At 36.5% G+C, this 14626-nt stretch overlaps 2 protein-coding genes across 2 annotated transcripts in view; one reads left to right on the top strand and one right to left on the bottom strand.

Annotated features, from left to right (window-relative positions):
* The window catches only part of LOC134754186 (epithelial discoidin domain-containing receptor 1-like), a 297747-nt gene that overhangs the window by 246997 nt on the left and 36124 nt on the right, over positions 1 to 14626 (top strand). Inside the window, exon 12 of the mRNA XM_063690321.1 lies at positions 4397 to 4564. Coding sequence (XP_063546391.1) covers positions 4397 to 4564 — 168 coding nt within the window. The remainder of the gene's footprint in view (positions 1 to 4396; positions 4565 to 14626) is intronic.
* LOC134755057 (uncharacterized) lies at positions 8437 to 10821 on the bottom strand. The gene is made up of 2 exons (XM_063691535.1): positions 10712 to 10821; positions 8437 to 8716 (listed from the first exon to the last, which is right to left on the bottom strand). Exons 1-2 carry the CDS (start codon positions 10755 to 10757, stop codon positions 8442 to 8444), a joined length of 321 nt encoding a protein of 106 aa, XP_063547605.1. The 5' UTR covers positions 10758 to 10821; the 3' UTR covers positions 8437 to 8441.

Here is a 14626-nt window from a genome sequence, read left to right as displayed (position 1 = left end):
ACCCTGGTGCTGGGGGGAGAGGGCGGTTTGAAGGTTCCATTTTTCGGTTTTTCGATTATATCTCGGAAACTATGCGTCTGAGCAACTTGGCCACTAATACAAAATGAAAAGAGATTTAATTTCTTACAAGTTTTATTCCGTCAAGTTTTTCGATATTTTATATAGTTTTTGAGATATCCGCTCTTGAAGGTTTATTTAGGGCTCTCATTTTTATCTTGATTATCTACATCAGTGAAGCTGCTAGACCGGGTTTGGGATCGTTTTCGGATAAATCGGGGGCGCTGAATTTATTTATGGTATCAACATTGACACCATTCCTAAGTAAAAACAAAATTTAAAAAAAAATATATAAAACTCCTCTTTTTTTAAAATAAATGTATGAAGTGGCAGTTCATGGCCTTCACTAAAAAGTTAAAATGTATTTCGAATTACACAGAATAATACAAACAAAAAAAATTGTAATAAAAGTATGAAGTGGCAGTTCATGGCCTTCACTAAATTAAAAAAGCTACTTTGTTTCACTCCCTGGAGTGAGGAAAGTCGCACTTTCCTCACTCCAGGGAGTGACGAAAGTAGGCTTGTTCGAGCTGCTGAGGTGAAAAAATAATTTCAACTAATTTTGTCTAATCTGTTAAGCGTTTATAAATTTATAATATAAGAATTATATTAATACCTGCATAACGATGCAATGTAACCTGATTCTTATATACAATAAAAAACTTACTTACTAAGAATTAATGTTGCATGTGGGATTAAAGGATAAATATCCAATCAGCGGTCAGGTATTGAAAGCCTAGTTATTGAAAAATCTGCTCCTACTACTAAACAAAACCTTTGATTAATACGAACTCAACCGAAAACGTTTAGAAGACAACATATCCCTTTTCCGCTTGGAGTATGTTGTAGTTGACTGTACAGTCGACATCAATAGTAGCGGATGAAGCAACTCTCCAAAAGTATCTGCTATTCTAGAATAATTTTCCAAATACCTCCTCAGTTTGTGGTCTAAAATATTTGCAGTCTAATTGTTCTACATATATTAATAGACAAAGTTTATTATACCGTTTTATTAAGCTGTTAGACTACTTTTGATGCCGACTGTACTACCGGGGATTATTAACGGCTGTAATGGTGTTACAAAAACTGATCAATGTGGCGCTCGGCTCTCGGCTGATAATAACTTGGGTTTCTGCGGACGCTTATTGACTCAAGTACAACAGATACGAGTACGTTATAATACTAGTAATATACCGTCTACGGTTTTTGTTTAGGGAAAAACAGACGATAATTAATTACGAGAGAATATTTTTGTTTGCCAAACAATATTCCTGTTTCTACATACCCACAAGTGCTAGTAGCTAGGAAGTAGGAACGGCATAGGAAAAACACATTTTACTTATATAACTAAAAAGGCAATATAATGATAAACCATTTGTAAAATTGGTAATGTAAATAATTAAATAGTGGAAATAGTGGAAAACGCAGCATATTTTCTTGTATGAATAGTTTTCCCTTGCTCGGAAAGGGTGTAATCGGGTAATAAAATAAATGATATATATAATAAATTACCTTATCATCACACTTGCTCGAAAAAGATCTTATTTCATGCAGGTGTACTAAAGGACAAAAGCCTATAATGTTCCCTCGGGAGTAATTGTTTCTGAAAAAAAAAACTATAATTCACGAGGGAGTTATAGCTATTTTTTTAAATTATGTTACTAATTTAATACAAAAAGTAAGTATAAATACGTTTTACTTTGAAAATACTGACGTTTATAAATTATTATATTTGTTTATGCTTTTAAGTCCCCAGCAAGCTCGGCTGAATTGCATCTTGCCATACAAACGTACGTAGTTCCGCTCTCATTTTAAAACTACGTGTTGGATTGTAATGATACTTTGCACATACAATGACATGAGGTATATCTAGGTCAGTAATTAGTTTATGTAGCTCCAGTTTATAAAACCAAACGAAATAGAGCAAAAACAAGTTTTGTATGAAAAACTTAAATTCGCTGTATTCTTTAACTGGTATCTGAAGCTACATAAACTAATTACAGACATAGATATCCTTATCCTATTGTAAGTACACAGTTTCAGAGCAATCTAGCTACTCGTTTAATGAGAACGGAACTACGTTTGTATGGAGAACCGAGCTTGCCGGGGACCCTTAAAATATTTAATTTGATTAGTTTAATAGCCGTTTCATATATTTTTACACAATTTTCAATTGTGGCTGAATGCCGATGGCTCTGTGCCTTCGATGCCTAAACTGCCAAAAAATTTCAAAATGTCACCGTATTTAAGAATGTAAAAATTTTGTTTTTTTCTTCGCAAGTGTGATGAAAAACATTGTGTGTATCTCCGGGGCTAAGAATATTGTTACTCGAGCGAGTGTTTAATTCCCTCCAGCCTGCGGCTGTCGTGAATATATAGATTTTCGTATGATATTTCACTTACCTCCCACGTTGCACAATGTACTACAACTAAAGCCCCTTTTGCATGTAGTAGGTATTGTAGCGTTCGCTACATATTTATTTTTTTGCCATCTATCGGTGGTTTGTTGGAACTTCTTCCATATCAACGTAGTTTGCGTATTTCTTCAGGTTTTTTTCGTTGTTTGTTATGCGAGGGCTAGTGGGTTATCGTTAGCGCGGAATTCTCTTAGATGGCGCTTTATCAAAACACATGGAACCTTTTTTGGACTGAGATATTTTCGATGTAGGCAGGTTACAATTGCGTTAAATTTTGAATTTCAATTCTGATTCGGAAAGAAGAAATTAGTTTTCTTCGGGGGACTTCAGATAGATTTTGAGATTGACGTGGAAAGGTCTGTTTGTGGTCCGCGAATATTTTTTAATTTTTTTCCTTGTTTCCGTCAAGTAAACCTTTAATCGAGAGGAACGTTTTCTTCGGAAGTTGCCAATAATAACTTGGAGGGCGCTTTTCTTCCCGTCGTTCCGCGGCCTTGTTGGCCGTATTTGCCTGCATCAGGACCCTTTTAAGGCCACCGTCGAGCTGTGCTCCGGTGGTACGTGGTGGCCGTATCAACGACAAGGCACAGCCGCCGACGGGCAGTCGGCAGTGGATGGTCGTCGACCGGCGGTCAGGTATCAGACCCACGAAGGAAACGAGCCCGCATACTGCGTGGTTCGATAGGTCACGGAACAGCGTTGGTTGGCCGAACGTTTTCTTTGGAAAGGAACTAGCAAATTGTCATCGTCTACGGAGCTTGAATAATTATTAACGTTATGGGATCGGTTCCCGTTTAATAACCCTATAATTGTTCATTGTTATTTTTTGTGCCATATTTATTTTAATTCTGTAAAGCCGCTGTTATACGTATTCCGCATTTCTTTACGGCATTTTCAAAATTCTAATTGCCCCTAATTGTCAGGCGAAACTAATATTCGGCATTAAATTTAGGCACCAATCACCCGTTGAAATAGCCATTATCGTCCATAATCTCCATCTCATTAATCCATTTCTTTCCTTCTACAGCTAAATTTATACGCCGTTATCTTTCGTACGTACACCTGTTCACGCCAGTGCGGAAAGCGGACAGTCAGAAAAATAATTTGTTTTGGTTATAATAATTTTTAAATTCCATGTTTTTTTGGTGTTTTATGTTAAATTTAGTAAAGTGCTTAACAAATTATACGTGTTGTGCAGAAGTATTTGTTTTACTGCAGTATATAGTGTTCGATTAGACTTTACATGTTTAAAATTAGTAGCACACCTTACGGTTCGCACCCTCATTATTTACGTTGCCTAGAAGTTTGATTGAAGTCTCGCCATCAGATAAATCAGAGTGGTCAAGGCGCTCGCAAATATCTGAACACGCCTCTATTGTCAAGGCGTTAGAGTGCGTGTTCAGATATTTTTGAGCACCTCGGCCGATATATCTGACGGCGCGGCGACTGTACTCGTAATAAAAAGAAACAGTAGGTAAAGTATTTTTTTTTTTTCAATCCGTAAAGTTAATCCTGGTCCTACTCTCATACTAATAATGTCTCCTGAATTTACCTGTGTTTTTATGAAGATTTTACACGACCAATTGTGAATTTCAATTAAATTTATTTTTAAAGTGAAACTTTTATTTATTTATTGAGTCTTTATAAACTGTACACATGCAACGTACAGTCAAGGGCATAAATATATATACATTCCCAAAGTTTCAAAAATATGTGTACGCTCGTCGTGTTCACATATTTTTGAGCCATTTGTCTGGATCGATATTTTTGCCTTAGACTGTACACGGGAGTTATGTATACTGGACGCGCGCATACAGGGAGTAATGTATACGGTACGATGATGGTACCTGATAATCCTTCGAATGGCGCAGTCCTGGCGCTTTTGCCAGACTTAGTCACACCTAATAACTTTGTGTTCCCAGACGTACCCCGAAGAGCGCACCTGCCGGCGCGAGCGACCAGCGCCGGGGCTCTTCACCTCCATAAAACTGCCGGAAGCGGAGCCCCCAAACGGAGTGGCGCCCCTGCTGGACTTCCCGCGGGGGCGCATGCGACCAGTCACCTTCCTCGGCGAGGGCCCGTATGGGAGTGTAAGTACACTTTTCCTTTTATCAGATCGGCTTCGAGCTTTGCGAATTCCATTGAGGTGTAGGAAACGGAATCTCGTGACATTTTTAACACAAAGGACTATGGAGTCTTCTAGTGCCTAATTTTTGTGACTGAATGATTATATAACTTATAACATATATCTCATTCTTATTTTCGAGCTCAAAACGAGCTGGAAACAAATCAATTTTTTTTTTAAGTAGTTACTACGCTATATATATAAATTATAAACAAAGTGATGAAGCCCTCCAGTGGTGAAGGCCGGATTCGAACCGGCGTCTTTAGCTATCGCGGCTAACGCCATGAACCCCTAGGCTACCTCGCCACGGCGGTACCCGTCCCAATTTCTCGACTATATGCCATCTTAGTAAGACTAGGCCCAGCTCTAAGGGCAAGCAGTGCGCGAGCTTGGCGAGGTGGCCTAGGGATCATGGCGTTAGTCGCGATAGCTAAAGACGCCGGTTCGAATCCGGCCTTCACCACTGGAGGGCTTCGTCACTTTTTTTCTTTAATATATGGCATGCATCTATTACAGCTTTTCATACAATTTTTTTTTTTAACTCTATTTCGTTTGTTTCATAAACTGGAGCTATATGAACTAATTACAGACCTGGATATACCTCATGTCATTGTATGTGCAAAGTTTCATTACAATCCAACCCGTAGTTTTAAAATGAGAACGAAACTCCGTTTGTATGGTAAGGTGAAATTCGGCCGAGCTTGTCAGGGACTCTTAAAACTGTCCTGTATAATATAATTTATGGAATCAGAAAGTGGCCATGCTATTTTGCGGCTGGGTGTACACTGAGGTACAGTCAGCAAAGTTATTAACAAACCTGTAATAACTCGGGACACATTCTAAGGATTTCATATCGATAAATAAGATGTCGATATATATTTTGCATCCGTCAGCCGCCCATTAGGCATTATATTGTCAAAATAGTTTTGATAAAGAAATCCTTTCAGGCATATTTTACAAAATAAATAAGGTTTGTCTCGAAATGGTTTATGTACAGCTGTGTGCAATATAATAGCAGTCAATAGGAAAATGAAAATTAGGGGAAAACTATAACTTAAGATGAATTATATTGGATTATTTTTATAATTCTTCTGCATTACTTGACGTTTTAAAATTAACTGTAACCTTTACTTAAATAATATTGGAAGTAGACGTATTAAAAAAAATATCATGAAAATCGTCTTTTTTACTACCTCGCTGAAATTCTTATAAAAACGTAACAACCTACGAAAAAAATACAATTGTGTACTATAATTGTAATATAGTATCTTGCCTATTATTTCTTGCATATTATTTTTTTCTCAGAGTGTACAGTAGTCCATCATTCGGAATTTGTTGTTGAATTTTGACCGACTACTTTGTTTCTCATGGGCGGCACTATCATTTAGAGAGCCTCAAGGAAACAATCAAAACCAAGTATTTGGTCAAAAATCAACAAAAAAGTCCAAATGATGGACTACTAGTACACTCTGAGACGATGATCGTCTTATAGATTTATTTTTCTGGATGACATGAAATTAGATGTAAAGTTTTGATTGGATTAGTAATAGACAAGATACTAAATTACAATTACAGTACACAATTGTATTTTTTTCGTAGCTTATTACGTTTTTATAAGAATTTCCGCGAGGTAGTAAAAAAGCCGATTTTCATGATATTTTTTTTAATCTTCCAATATTATTTAAGTAAAGGTTACGGTTAATTTTGAAGCAATGTTAAGTAATGCAGAAGAATTATAAAAAAAAAACAATATCTCTAATTAATCAATAACAATCAATATCTTGGATCTAAAGTTATAGGTTTGGGTTCATCCATTAATTACGTCACACGAATTTCGAGGTTTTTTGACCCCTCCCCCTTCTTGTCACACTTGGTCACATTTGGCAAACCCCTCCCCCCCCTTTTGTGACGTCACGTTTTTTCAATGAAATCGGCAAATCGAATTAATTATTATTAATATTTTATCAAAATACTTTTGACAAAAAGAATATTAGTGATTTTATAACCCAGCACAGATTAGGAAAGAAAGGATTAAAAACGATTATCGTTCCATCGTATTATCGTTATTTAACTGTACAGCGAAGAAAATAATTTAAATAAATTAAAGTGACGTCATAATGTTTGTGGCTCACCCCTCCCCCTTGTCACATGTCACATTTTCGTGACCCCCCCCCCCCCCCTAAACGTGTGATGTAATTAATGGATGATCCCTTTCCCCTAATTTTCATTTTCCTATTGACTGCTATTTTATTGCACACAACTGTACCCAATGGTATTTTTATGAATTAAGGTAAATTTCACTGTTGATGTACTTTTTATGTAGAAGATGGAGTATTGTTTAAGAAATAATAAATAACGATATAAAATTATTAGAATAAAACATTTAGTGCCAATGTGGAAATACTGACCTGGTTTAAAAATAAAATAAATTCTGTGAAAAATAGTATTTTATACAATCGTGATTCTATTATAGAGAGCTTTTCAGTCGAGTACCGTGTTTAAGCAACGAAGCTTGCTGAGTTGCTTAAGTTAAGGTACGAGATTGAAAAGCTTGATTATATCACTATTGTATACAATACTTTTTCTACGAGACAAAAAAATAATACTTTCAACTAGTAGAATCATATAGGTAAAGAAACCAAAAGTATACAGCTAAGATACGCGAGCTGCCGCAGCCCGCGATACCTTAATACTCGTACGCGCCCCGGCCGCCGGGCCCGGCGCCCCCGGCGGATTAGTCAACGACACCTCCTCGTAACTCATGAGGCCCTGGTACCTGCTCCTTGCTAAATTCAATTTTAAGACAGTTTTTTTCTCGATTTTGGCCACCGTAGCCTATGGAGACTAACAAGCAACGCTAAGCGGTTTTCGTAAGGTATGGATGTTGCTATATGAAGGGTGTCACATGCGCGTTTCTGACTTATGAAGCAATTGTTTCTACTACAACATAAAATAAAATGTTTTTGTTAGTCAACCAATCACAAAGCAGATGCGACGCAGCAGCGTGTTTAAGTAGGCTAATTTGCATTGAATCGAGTCTCCTTAAACAAGAAATATTTAATCAAAATGAAGGTATGAAGTTCTATTTTCAAAAATTTTATAATTGACTAAACCGTATCGATAAAATTCTTATACTTGAGTCGGAAGTGCCATAGACTATCCAACGTTGAAAAGAGTAAGGTTGTAGTGTTGCTTATGAAGTTCTAATATACTCGACGAGTAGAAAAACACCTTTTTAAAATTTAAGAAGCAGTATACAAAGCGATATTTTTAAATATATTTATTCTGTAGAATATTTAGATGTTGACAGTAACATCGATATATTTAATTGTCAATAAAATATTTTGCTACGTCACTTTTTAGTATAAGTGCCCCGAGTTATCCCATGTTCGGTTATTAGCTTAGCAACTATGTACTTATACAAATATAGGTGTGCTGAGCTAATGGTTTTGCTGACTAAAGCTAATATTTCGTTATAATAATTTATTTGATATTCCGCCAAACAATACGTGCTAGTGAAGTCTAATCTTTTATTAACATCCAAAATTAGTAAATATAACGGGTTAGCGCAGGCACGTTGTATGTAGTGGAATAACAATTTATTGTAGTGTTATCCTGACATACTTAACACATCTTGCTCTGACTCACGCAATTTCATACCTAAGTGTATTAAGTCGCACGAGATGCGGCAAGATGTGCTAGACGTGATGGAGGCGGTGTACTTAAATGAATTAAATTTTAGAAATGCCATGATATATTTTTGAATTTAAAATACAAAATCTTGTCAGGCTGTATACCTCATTCTGTGACCCTTCAATTTGCTAAAACGTTACTATTTGATTTCAATCGTAGTATATAAAAATATCATCTTCTATCGGATTGGGGACATGTTTTGGCTCTTCTTCCTGCTTCTCTGATGGAGCGAATGATTTCAACAGGACGTTGAAACTAGATTTACTGGGAACCTTTTCAGTGTTTGCTTCTTGCTCGTTCTGGATCTGGGAGACATCCTGCGCGGGGGTCTCGGGGCGGGTTGCAGAGGCCGTCATATTGTCTATATCTGGCATAGGGATTAGAGGAGGGTTTTTTTTTAACGTTTCATCTTTTTCTTCGCGCCCTGAAAACATCAATGTCTCATTTATATAGGTAGCCAGGTAGCAGCGTTTCCGCACATGAACATTTACGTAACATACAATGCTTGACAAAAAGAATAATACACTTTCACGAAAATTATAGTTTTTATGTGTACTACTTTATGAATTCCGCTATATACTTGCCTTATGCCTTAGGAAAACTTGTAGCACATTTAATTACTTATTAAATCATTTTACGGTTTAGACTCACTTGTTTTAGTCACTCGCGCGACATGTTTCGGAGAGCCTAGGTCTCCTTTCTCAAGCACTAATAGTGCCTAAAACAAGTGAGTCTAAACCGTAAAATGATTTAATATTAGTATGTCTCACAACAGTTTAAATTCGATTAATTACTTATTATACATACATAATGAAATTTCAAGATTTATCAAAATATTTATTACAAACCTAATTATCGACAGCACTTCATTTTGCTTTGGATAAATTAAAATAACATTCGCAAATTAAACTTTGTCTAATATTTTGTGTGGCCTCATTATGCGATCAACACTGCTGTTAATATGCGAGGCACGCTTTCGACCAATTATTTTATTTTAAGTATTCCGGGTCTATATTGTCCCGAGATTCTTCCACAGCTCTGAAGTAGGAATCCTTTGTTAATGATATTTGTTTTGTTAATTTTGCCATCCAAATATCACCATAAGTTCTCAATCGGGTTGATATCGGGCGATTGTGGAGGCTATTCAACCTGTTTGAACCTATTTGCCTTGAAGAATGCAGCATATATTTTAGCTACGTGCTTTGGTTATTAGGTATCTTACTGAAACAAGTACCGGCCCTCCAAGCCAAATTTAAGCTGTGAAATCTAATTTTTTTTTGCAAAATGTTAATGTAACCTTCAGAAGTCATTATTCCATCAATTCGCGATAAGCTGCCAACTCCAGACCAAGCAAATGCTAACATTGCCCCCACCTGCTCAACAGTTTTTATATATATTACGTTCTGCCAACGCTTCACAAGGCTTACGCCACACCCTAAACCGGTTTTTTAGTCCAAATTGGTGAAATTTACTTCAATCAGTCCGTAATACTGACTTCCAGTACTCCAAGGTCCAATTCCAATATGTTTCTTCGCAAATGCGACGCTTTTTTTTTGTTAGTACTGCTAATAAATGGTTGCTTAGATGTTATACAGTTTTTCAAACCATTTTCTCTGAGCCGGCGAGGACATCATTTCCCTAACAACTATTTTTGGATTTAACTTCACGCATGGAACAATACTAGCATCATCATATTGATTTGTTGATCGCCTGCGACCGGCTCCAGGCAACTTCGCCACAGTTCCCTGTTTTTCATGTTTTTTCCGAATGTGCTGTACAGCTCCAACCGAGATTGAATATTTTACGGCAATTTTTCGAGACGAAATTTTCTTTTGCCTATGACGTATAACCAGATTGCGAACATTAATGGAAATCTATTTACATGACATCTAGAACGTTTAAATAATACATGAAAATGACTGAGAATTGTCCAATGAGTCATTTGTTATTATTTCGTATATTTATTATATTGTATATTTTATTATCTCTCGTAAAGCGTTCGTATTATTTATTTTGTCCGGAGTAATCATGTCAAAGTAATAGAAGACAAGATTATGATATTCATTGAAATATGTTGTAATACTAATATAGCTCATTATATGTATGTACTACTTATAAGTTTTCTATAAATACCAACATGAGGCGAAGTTCACTTAAATATTTATGTCATATTTCATGTTATTTCAGTATCATCGGCTAGGTTTGTGACTGAAATGTAAACAATTCACTGGGCCCTTAATCACTGAAATGACAAACCGATTCGTACTACAATAAACCCCGCTTAAGAAGATTTTCTCGCACCTTAAGTGAGAAAACGTATTGACCGTAAAAAACCATTCAACTATTATTACTTACGTAATAATAACTCAATGGAAAAATGGATGTCGCTTGGTTTACGTGAATTAAAAGGTCAACTTACCTGCTAACATTATTTTGTTTTTTATATTAGCGATGAAGTTATCCATTATTATGATTAAAAATAACTGAGTTCAATATTACTTTAAATTTTCAAACGCAATTTTTCTGCTTTTTAATTTCTGTGTACTTGGAAACGTATGACATTGAAACGGATTATGACAGGTTAGGTGATAAAAATAATTAACGTACGGAAAATATTTTCCTTTCCTGCCAGATACTGTGCAAAGAGTCTGTGTGTGTACCATTTGTGTCAAACCGAAATTTACCCCAAAACAAACTGCCAAATATTTATTATGTAGTTGGTCAAGCAAATCTTTTCAGTGAATAAGAACAAAAAACACTACACATCCCCTTCTTCTGGGCGCCAGCCCCAGTGCAAGACAAAGACAGTATGACTCTCTCCGTCTACGCCCGAAATGAGACAATCCCTTGACAAACTATACTTAGGTAAATCTATCTAAATATCCTCTACAAAAATATTAGTCAGTAAATTACAATGCGTAATGCGCCAAAGTCAGACTTAAGCATTCTAAACACACGCGCCGTTGTCATGGTATGTTGTGTACACTTATACATATTTGCAATTTATTCTTTTTCTGTGAGAATGCTCAATGAATGCTCCTAATGTTTTGCTTTTTTGTGTTTATCGATAGAGTCGAGCCAAGCTGTCTGCGTGGCATTTGCATGCCGAAGTATTTATAAAGGCACTCCGTCACTTTGTTCTGATCAAATCGGTGCAAAACTAGCTTTGACGGACTTTTAAATATTAAATGTAAACCATGTGTTAACATGAAATAGTGTTATGTACGATTGCCACGCGTACGCGACGCGGACGGCTCCGGTCGGATTCCATCACTTAGTCTGCCATACGAGTAGCGAGTACATTATGTGTAGGCACATTGAAAATGCGCTCTGGCGCGGCCCGACTCTAGCCGGTCGGTGGGAATCGTAAATAGATTACCGAAATAGTATAAGTTACCGACTTGCGGGTATTTATGAAAATAGACAACTATACCTACCCCCTGCGTCGAATAATGGCCCCTATTGTATTTAGACATTTTTAGGAAGTTTAGTTTAACAACTTTGGGAACAAATCAATTTTTTTTACTAAATTCGCTATATCGTAATTCCGTAAGGAATTCGTATAGGTGCAAGCACGTACTGCTCACCCTTAGAGTTGGTCAAAGATGCCTTAGTCTTAGTAAGATGGCATATAGTCGAAAAATTGGGACCGGTTCCGCCGTGGCGGGGTGGCCTAGGGGTTCAAAGCGTTAGCCCGGATTGCTAAAGACCCGGTTCGAATCCGGCCTTCACCACTGGAGAGCTTCGTCACTTTTTGTTTAATTTTCAATTTTGCATTTAATATTTTAAATGAACCCCAACCCGAAGATGTTTAGGAAGTGTTATTAGTTGGTTATTAGGGATCATAATTCGATACGAGCGGTGTAATTATCTTTTCTTCTAAAATACCTCCTTATAGGGGAGACCTAGAAGCTTTGTGACAGTTTTCACTTGAACTAATATTTATATTAATTAGCAAAAAAAAACATTTACTTATTCATTGTGACCTTTATCAATGAATAGATATAGCTCATCAGTATTCTCTCTATAACAATCCTCAAGCTGTATTAGGATTTATATAAGAGTAAATCATAGAATCTCCGAACTATTTAGTACGACAGCCAATGAAGTTTGTGACACCGATGAAACTAGACTATTTGACGGATAAAAAATACCAGTAGATACAACAATTTTACATAAATGTTCGATTCAAACGACGGAAGAATGTTTACGATGAACTAGGTTTTTCTGGATTTTCTTGCTAATATTCTTATAAGTACCTAGTCTTGTAGAAGAACCCTAATTTTCTTATTTTCTTCGCGTATAGCACTCTTTATAGATTGCTTGACTTTTTATAAGCCTTTTCATCCTTGATATGTATTTCAGTTGTTATCACAACAAATTATGTTTTGTCTACTGGGTTTGGGTTGGTTATTGTCTTTTGTTGTATTTTATTCATTTATTTAAGCCATTTAATTCCTTAATAATTATACACATATTTATATTTCATTATTAAATTCAAAATATAATAACTGTAATACATTATTAAATTAAATATTATCAAATTATTTAACATGCATGTTTAAGTCGGTAGCGATTTTATACAATATTTTTAATTATTTTAATTATTAAGGACCTCTTGACGAGTAAAGGCCTCCTCCATTTTACTCCACATTTCCCTATCTTGGGCTATTGTTATCTAGTCTTCGCTGACAAACTTTTTTAGTTCTTCAGCCCATCTTTCCAGTGGGCGGCCTGACTTTCTTTTACCGGGAGGTCCCGGTCCCGCCCATGTAGTGACTCTCTTAGTCCATCTTTCCAGTGGGCGGCCTGACTTTTTTTTACCGGGAGGTCCCGGTCCCGCCCATGTAGTGACTCTCTTAGTCCATCTTTCCAGTGGGCGGCCTGACTTTCTTTTACCGGGAGGTCCCGCCCAAGTAGTGACTCTCTTAGTCCATTTTTCGTTGTTCATTCGTGCGACGTGGCCAGCCCACTTCCGTTTTAGCTTCTTGCAATGTGATAGTGCGTCGATAACTTTAGTTTTTTCCCTTATAACCGTGTGACGTTGTTTGTCTCTAAGTTTTAGGTTCATGATGCTCCGCTCCATGGCCCTTTGACAAGTTATAATTTTTCTTTTCGTATATTAAAATAAATAAAAAAGCCTTTAATTCCACACAATTTGAACAATACTTAAAAAATAAATAAATTATAGCTAATATTAAAATAAAATAAAAAAGCCTTTAATTCCACACAATTTGAACAATACTTAAAAAATAAATAAATTATAGCTAATAACATACTTAATTATTAATTTTATAAAATAACTTAATTGCTATGATTGGTGGACCTCTTCGCGAGTAAAGGCCTCCCTCAGCCGCCGCCATTCTAAGCGGTCCTGCGCTACCTCTTGCCATTTGTGCGGTACGGTGTCGGTGACGTCATCGACCCATCTTGTGGTTGGTCTGCCAGACTTTCTTTTCCCTTGTGGCCCTTTCCAAAGTGTCACACGTTTGGTCCATTTTTGATCGCTCATCCTCGCTATATGGCCTGCCCATTGCCATTTCATTTTCAGACAGTGTTCTAATGCGTCGATGACTCTAGTTCTCTCTCTTATTTTTGCGTTCCTCACTTTGTCTAGTCTTTTTAAGTTTAGTATGCTTCTTTCTTGGGCTCTTTGGCAAGTTTGAATCTTGTGTCTTATGTCTTTGGTGTAAGTCCAAGTCTGACAGCCGTAGGTCAAGCACGGCAATAAACTAGAGTCTAGAACTTTTTTCTTTAGACTTATTGGAAGGCTGCTTTTTAGGACCTCTTTCAGGCTCCAAAATTTGCTCCATGTTTTTGTTATTCTTCTATCCAGTTCTTTAACTCCTCTGTCCTTTTCGAATGTGATTTGCTTGCCTAAATATATATAGCTCTCTACATACTCTATTTCTTCAGCATCGATATATATTTTGGCTCTATTTCCGTTAGTCATTATTTTGGTTTTATTAATATTCATTTCGAGGCCGATAAGTTTGCTCGTTGTTTGAAGTGATTGCATCATTACCTGTATTTCTTTGGGTTTGTTCGAAAATATTGCGATATCATCTGCAAAGCAGAGATGGTTTAAGCTTTTCCCGTCGATTTTGATGCCTTTATTTCGCCAGTCAAGCGATTTAGTGATGCTGTGTAAGACGGCAATGAATCGAGTTGGTGATATCGGGTCCCCCTGTCTGACTCCTCTTTCTATCTTTATTTTTTCACCTGTATTTTCAAGTTTAATTTTGCTTGTAGAGTTGATATATACGTATTTTAGAATATCTATGTATGTATTATGAATGTTGTGCTCTGACAGTGCTTTCCATATGGCTTCGTG

This window comes from Cydia strobilella, chromosome Z (genome assembly GCF_947568885.1).
Source record: "Cydia strobilella chromosome Z, ilCydStro3.1, whole genome shotgun sequence".
NCBI classification, from domain to species: domain Eukaryota; kingdom Metazoa; phylum Arthropoda; class Insecta; order Lepidoptera; family Tortricidae; genus Cydia; species Cydia strobilella.
Note: the sequence above shows the minus strand (reverse complement) of the source record. Positions and strands in the feature narration are given on the sequence as shown.

What these genes read in the sequence shown, in the direction of transcription:
- LOC134755057 (XM_063691535.1), bottom strand. Translation starts at nt 10,757, where the DNA reads ATGGATAACTTCATCGCTAATATAAAAAACAAAATAATGTTAGCAG. An exon ending in AAACAAAATAATGTTAGCAG is followed by an intron (nt 8,717 to 10,711) that starts GTAAGTTGACCT and finishes TGATGTTTTCAG; the next exon opens with GGCGCGAAGAAAAAGATGAA.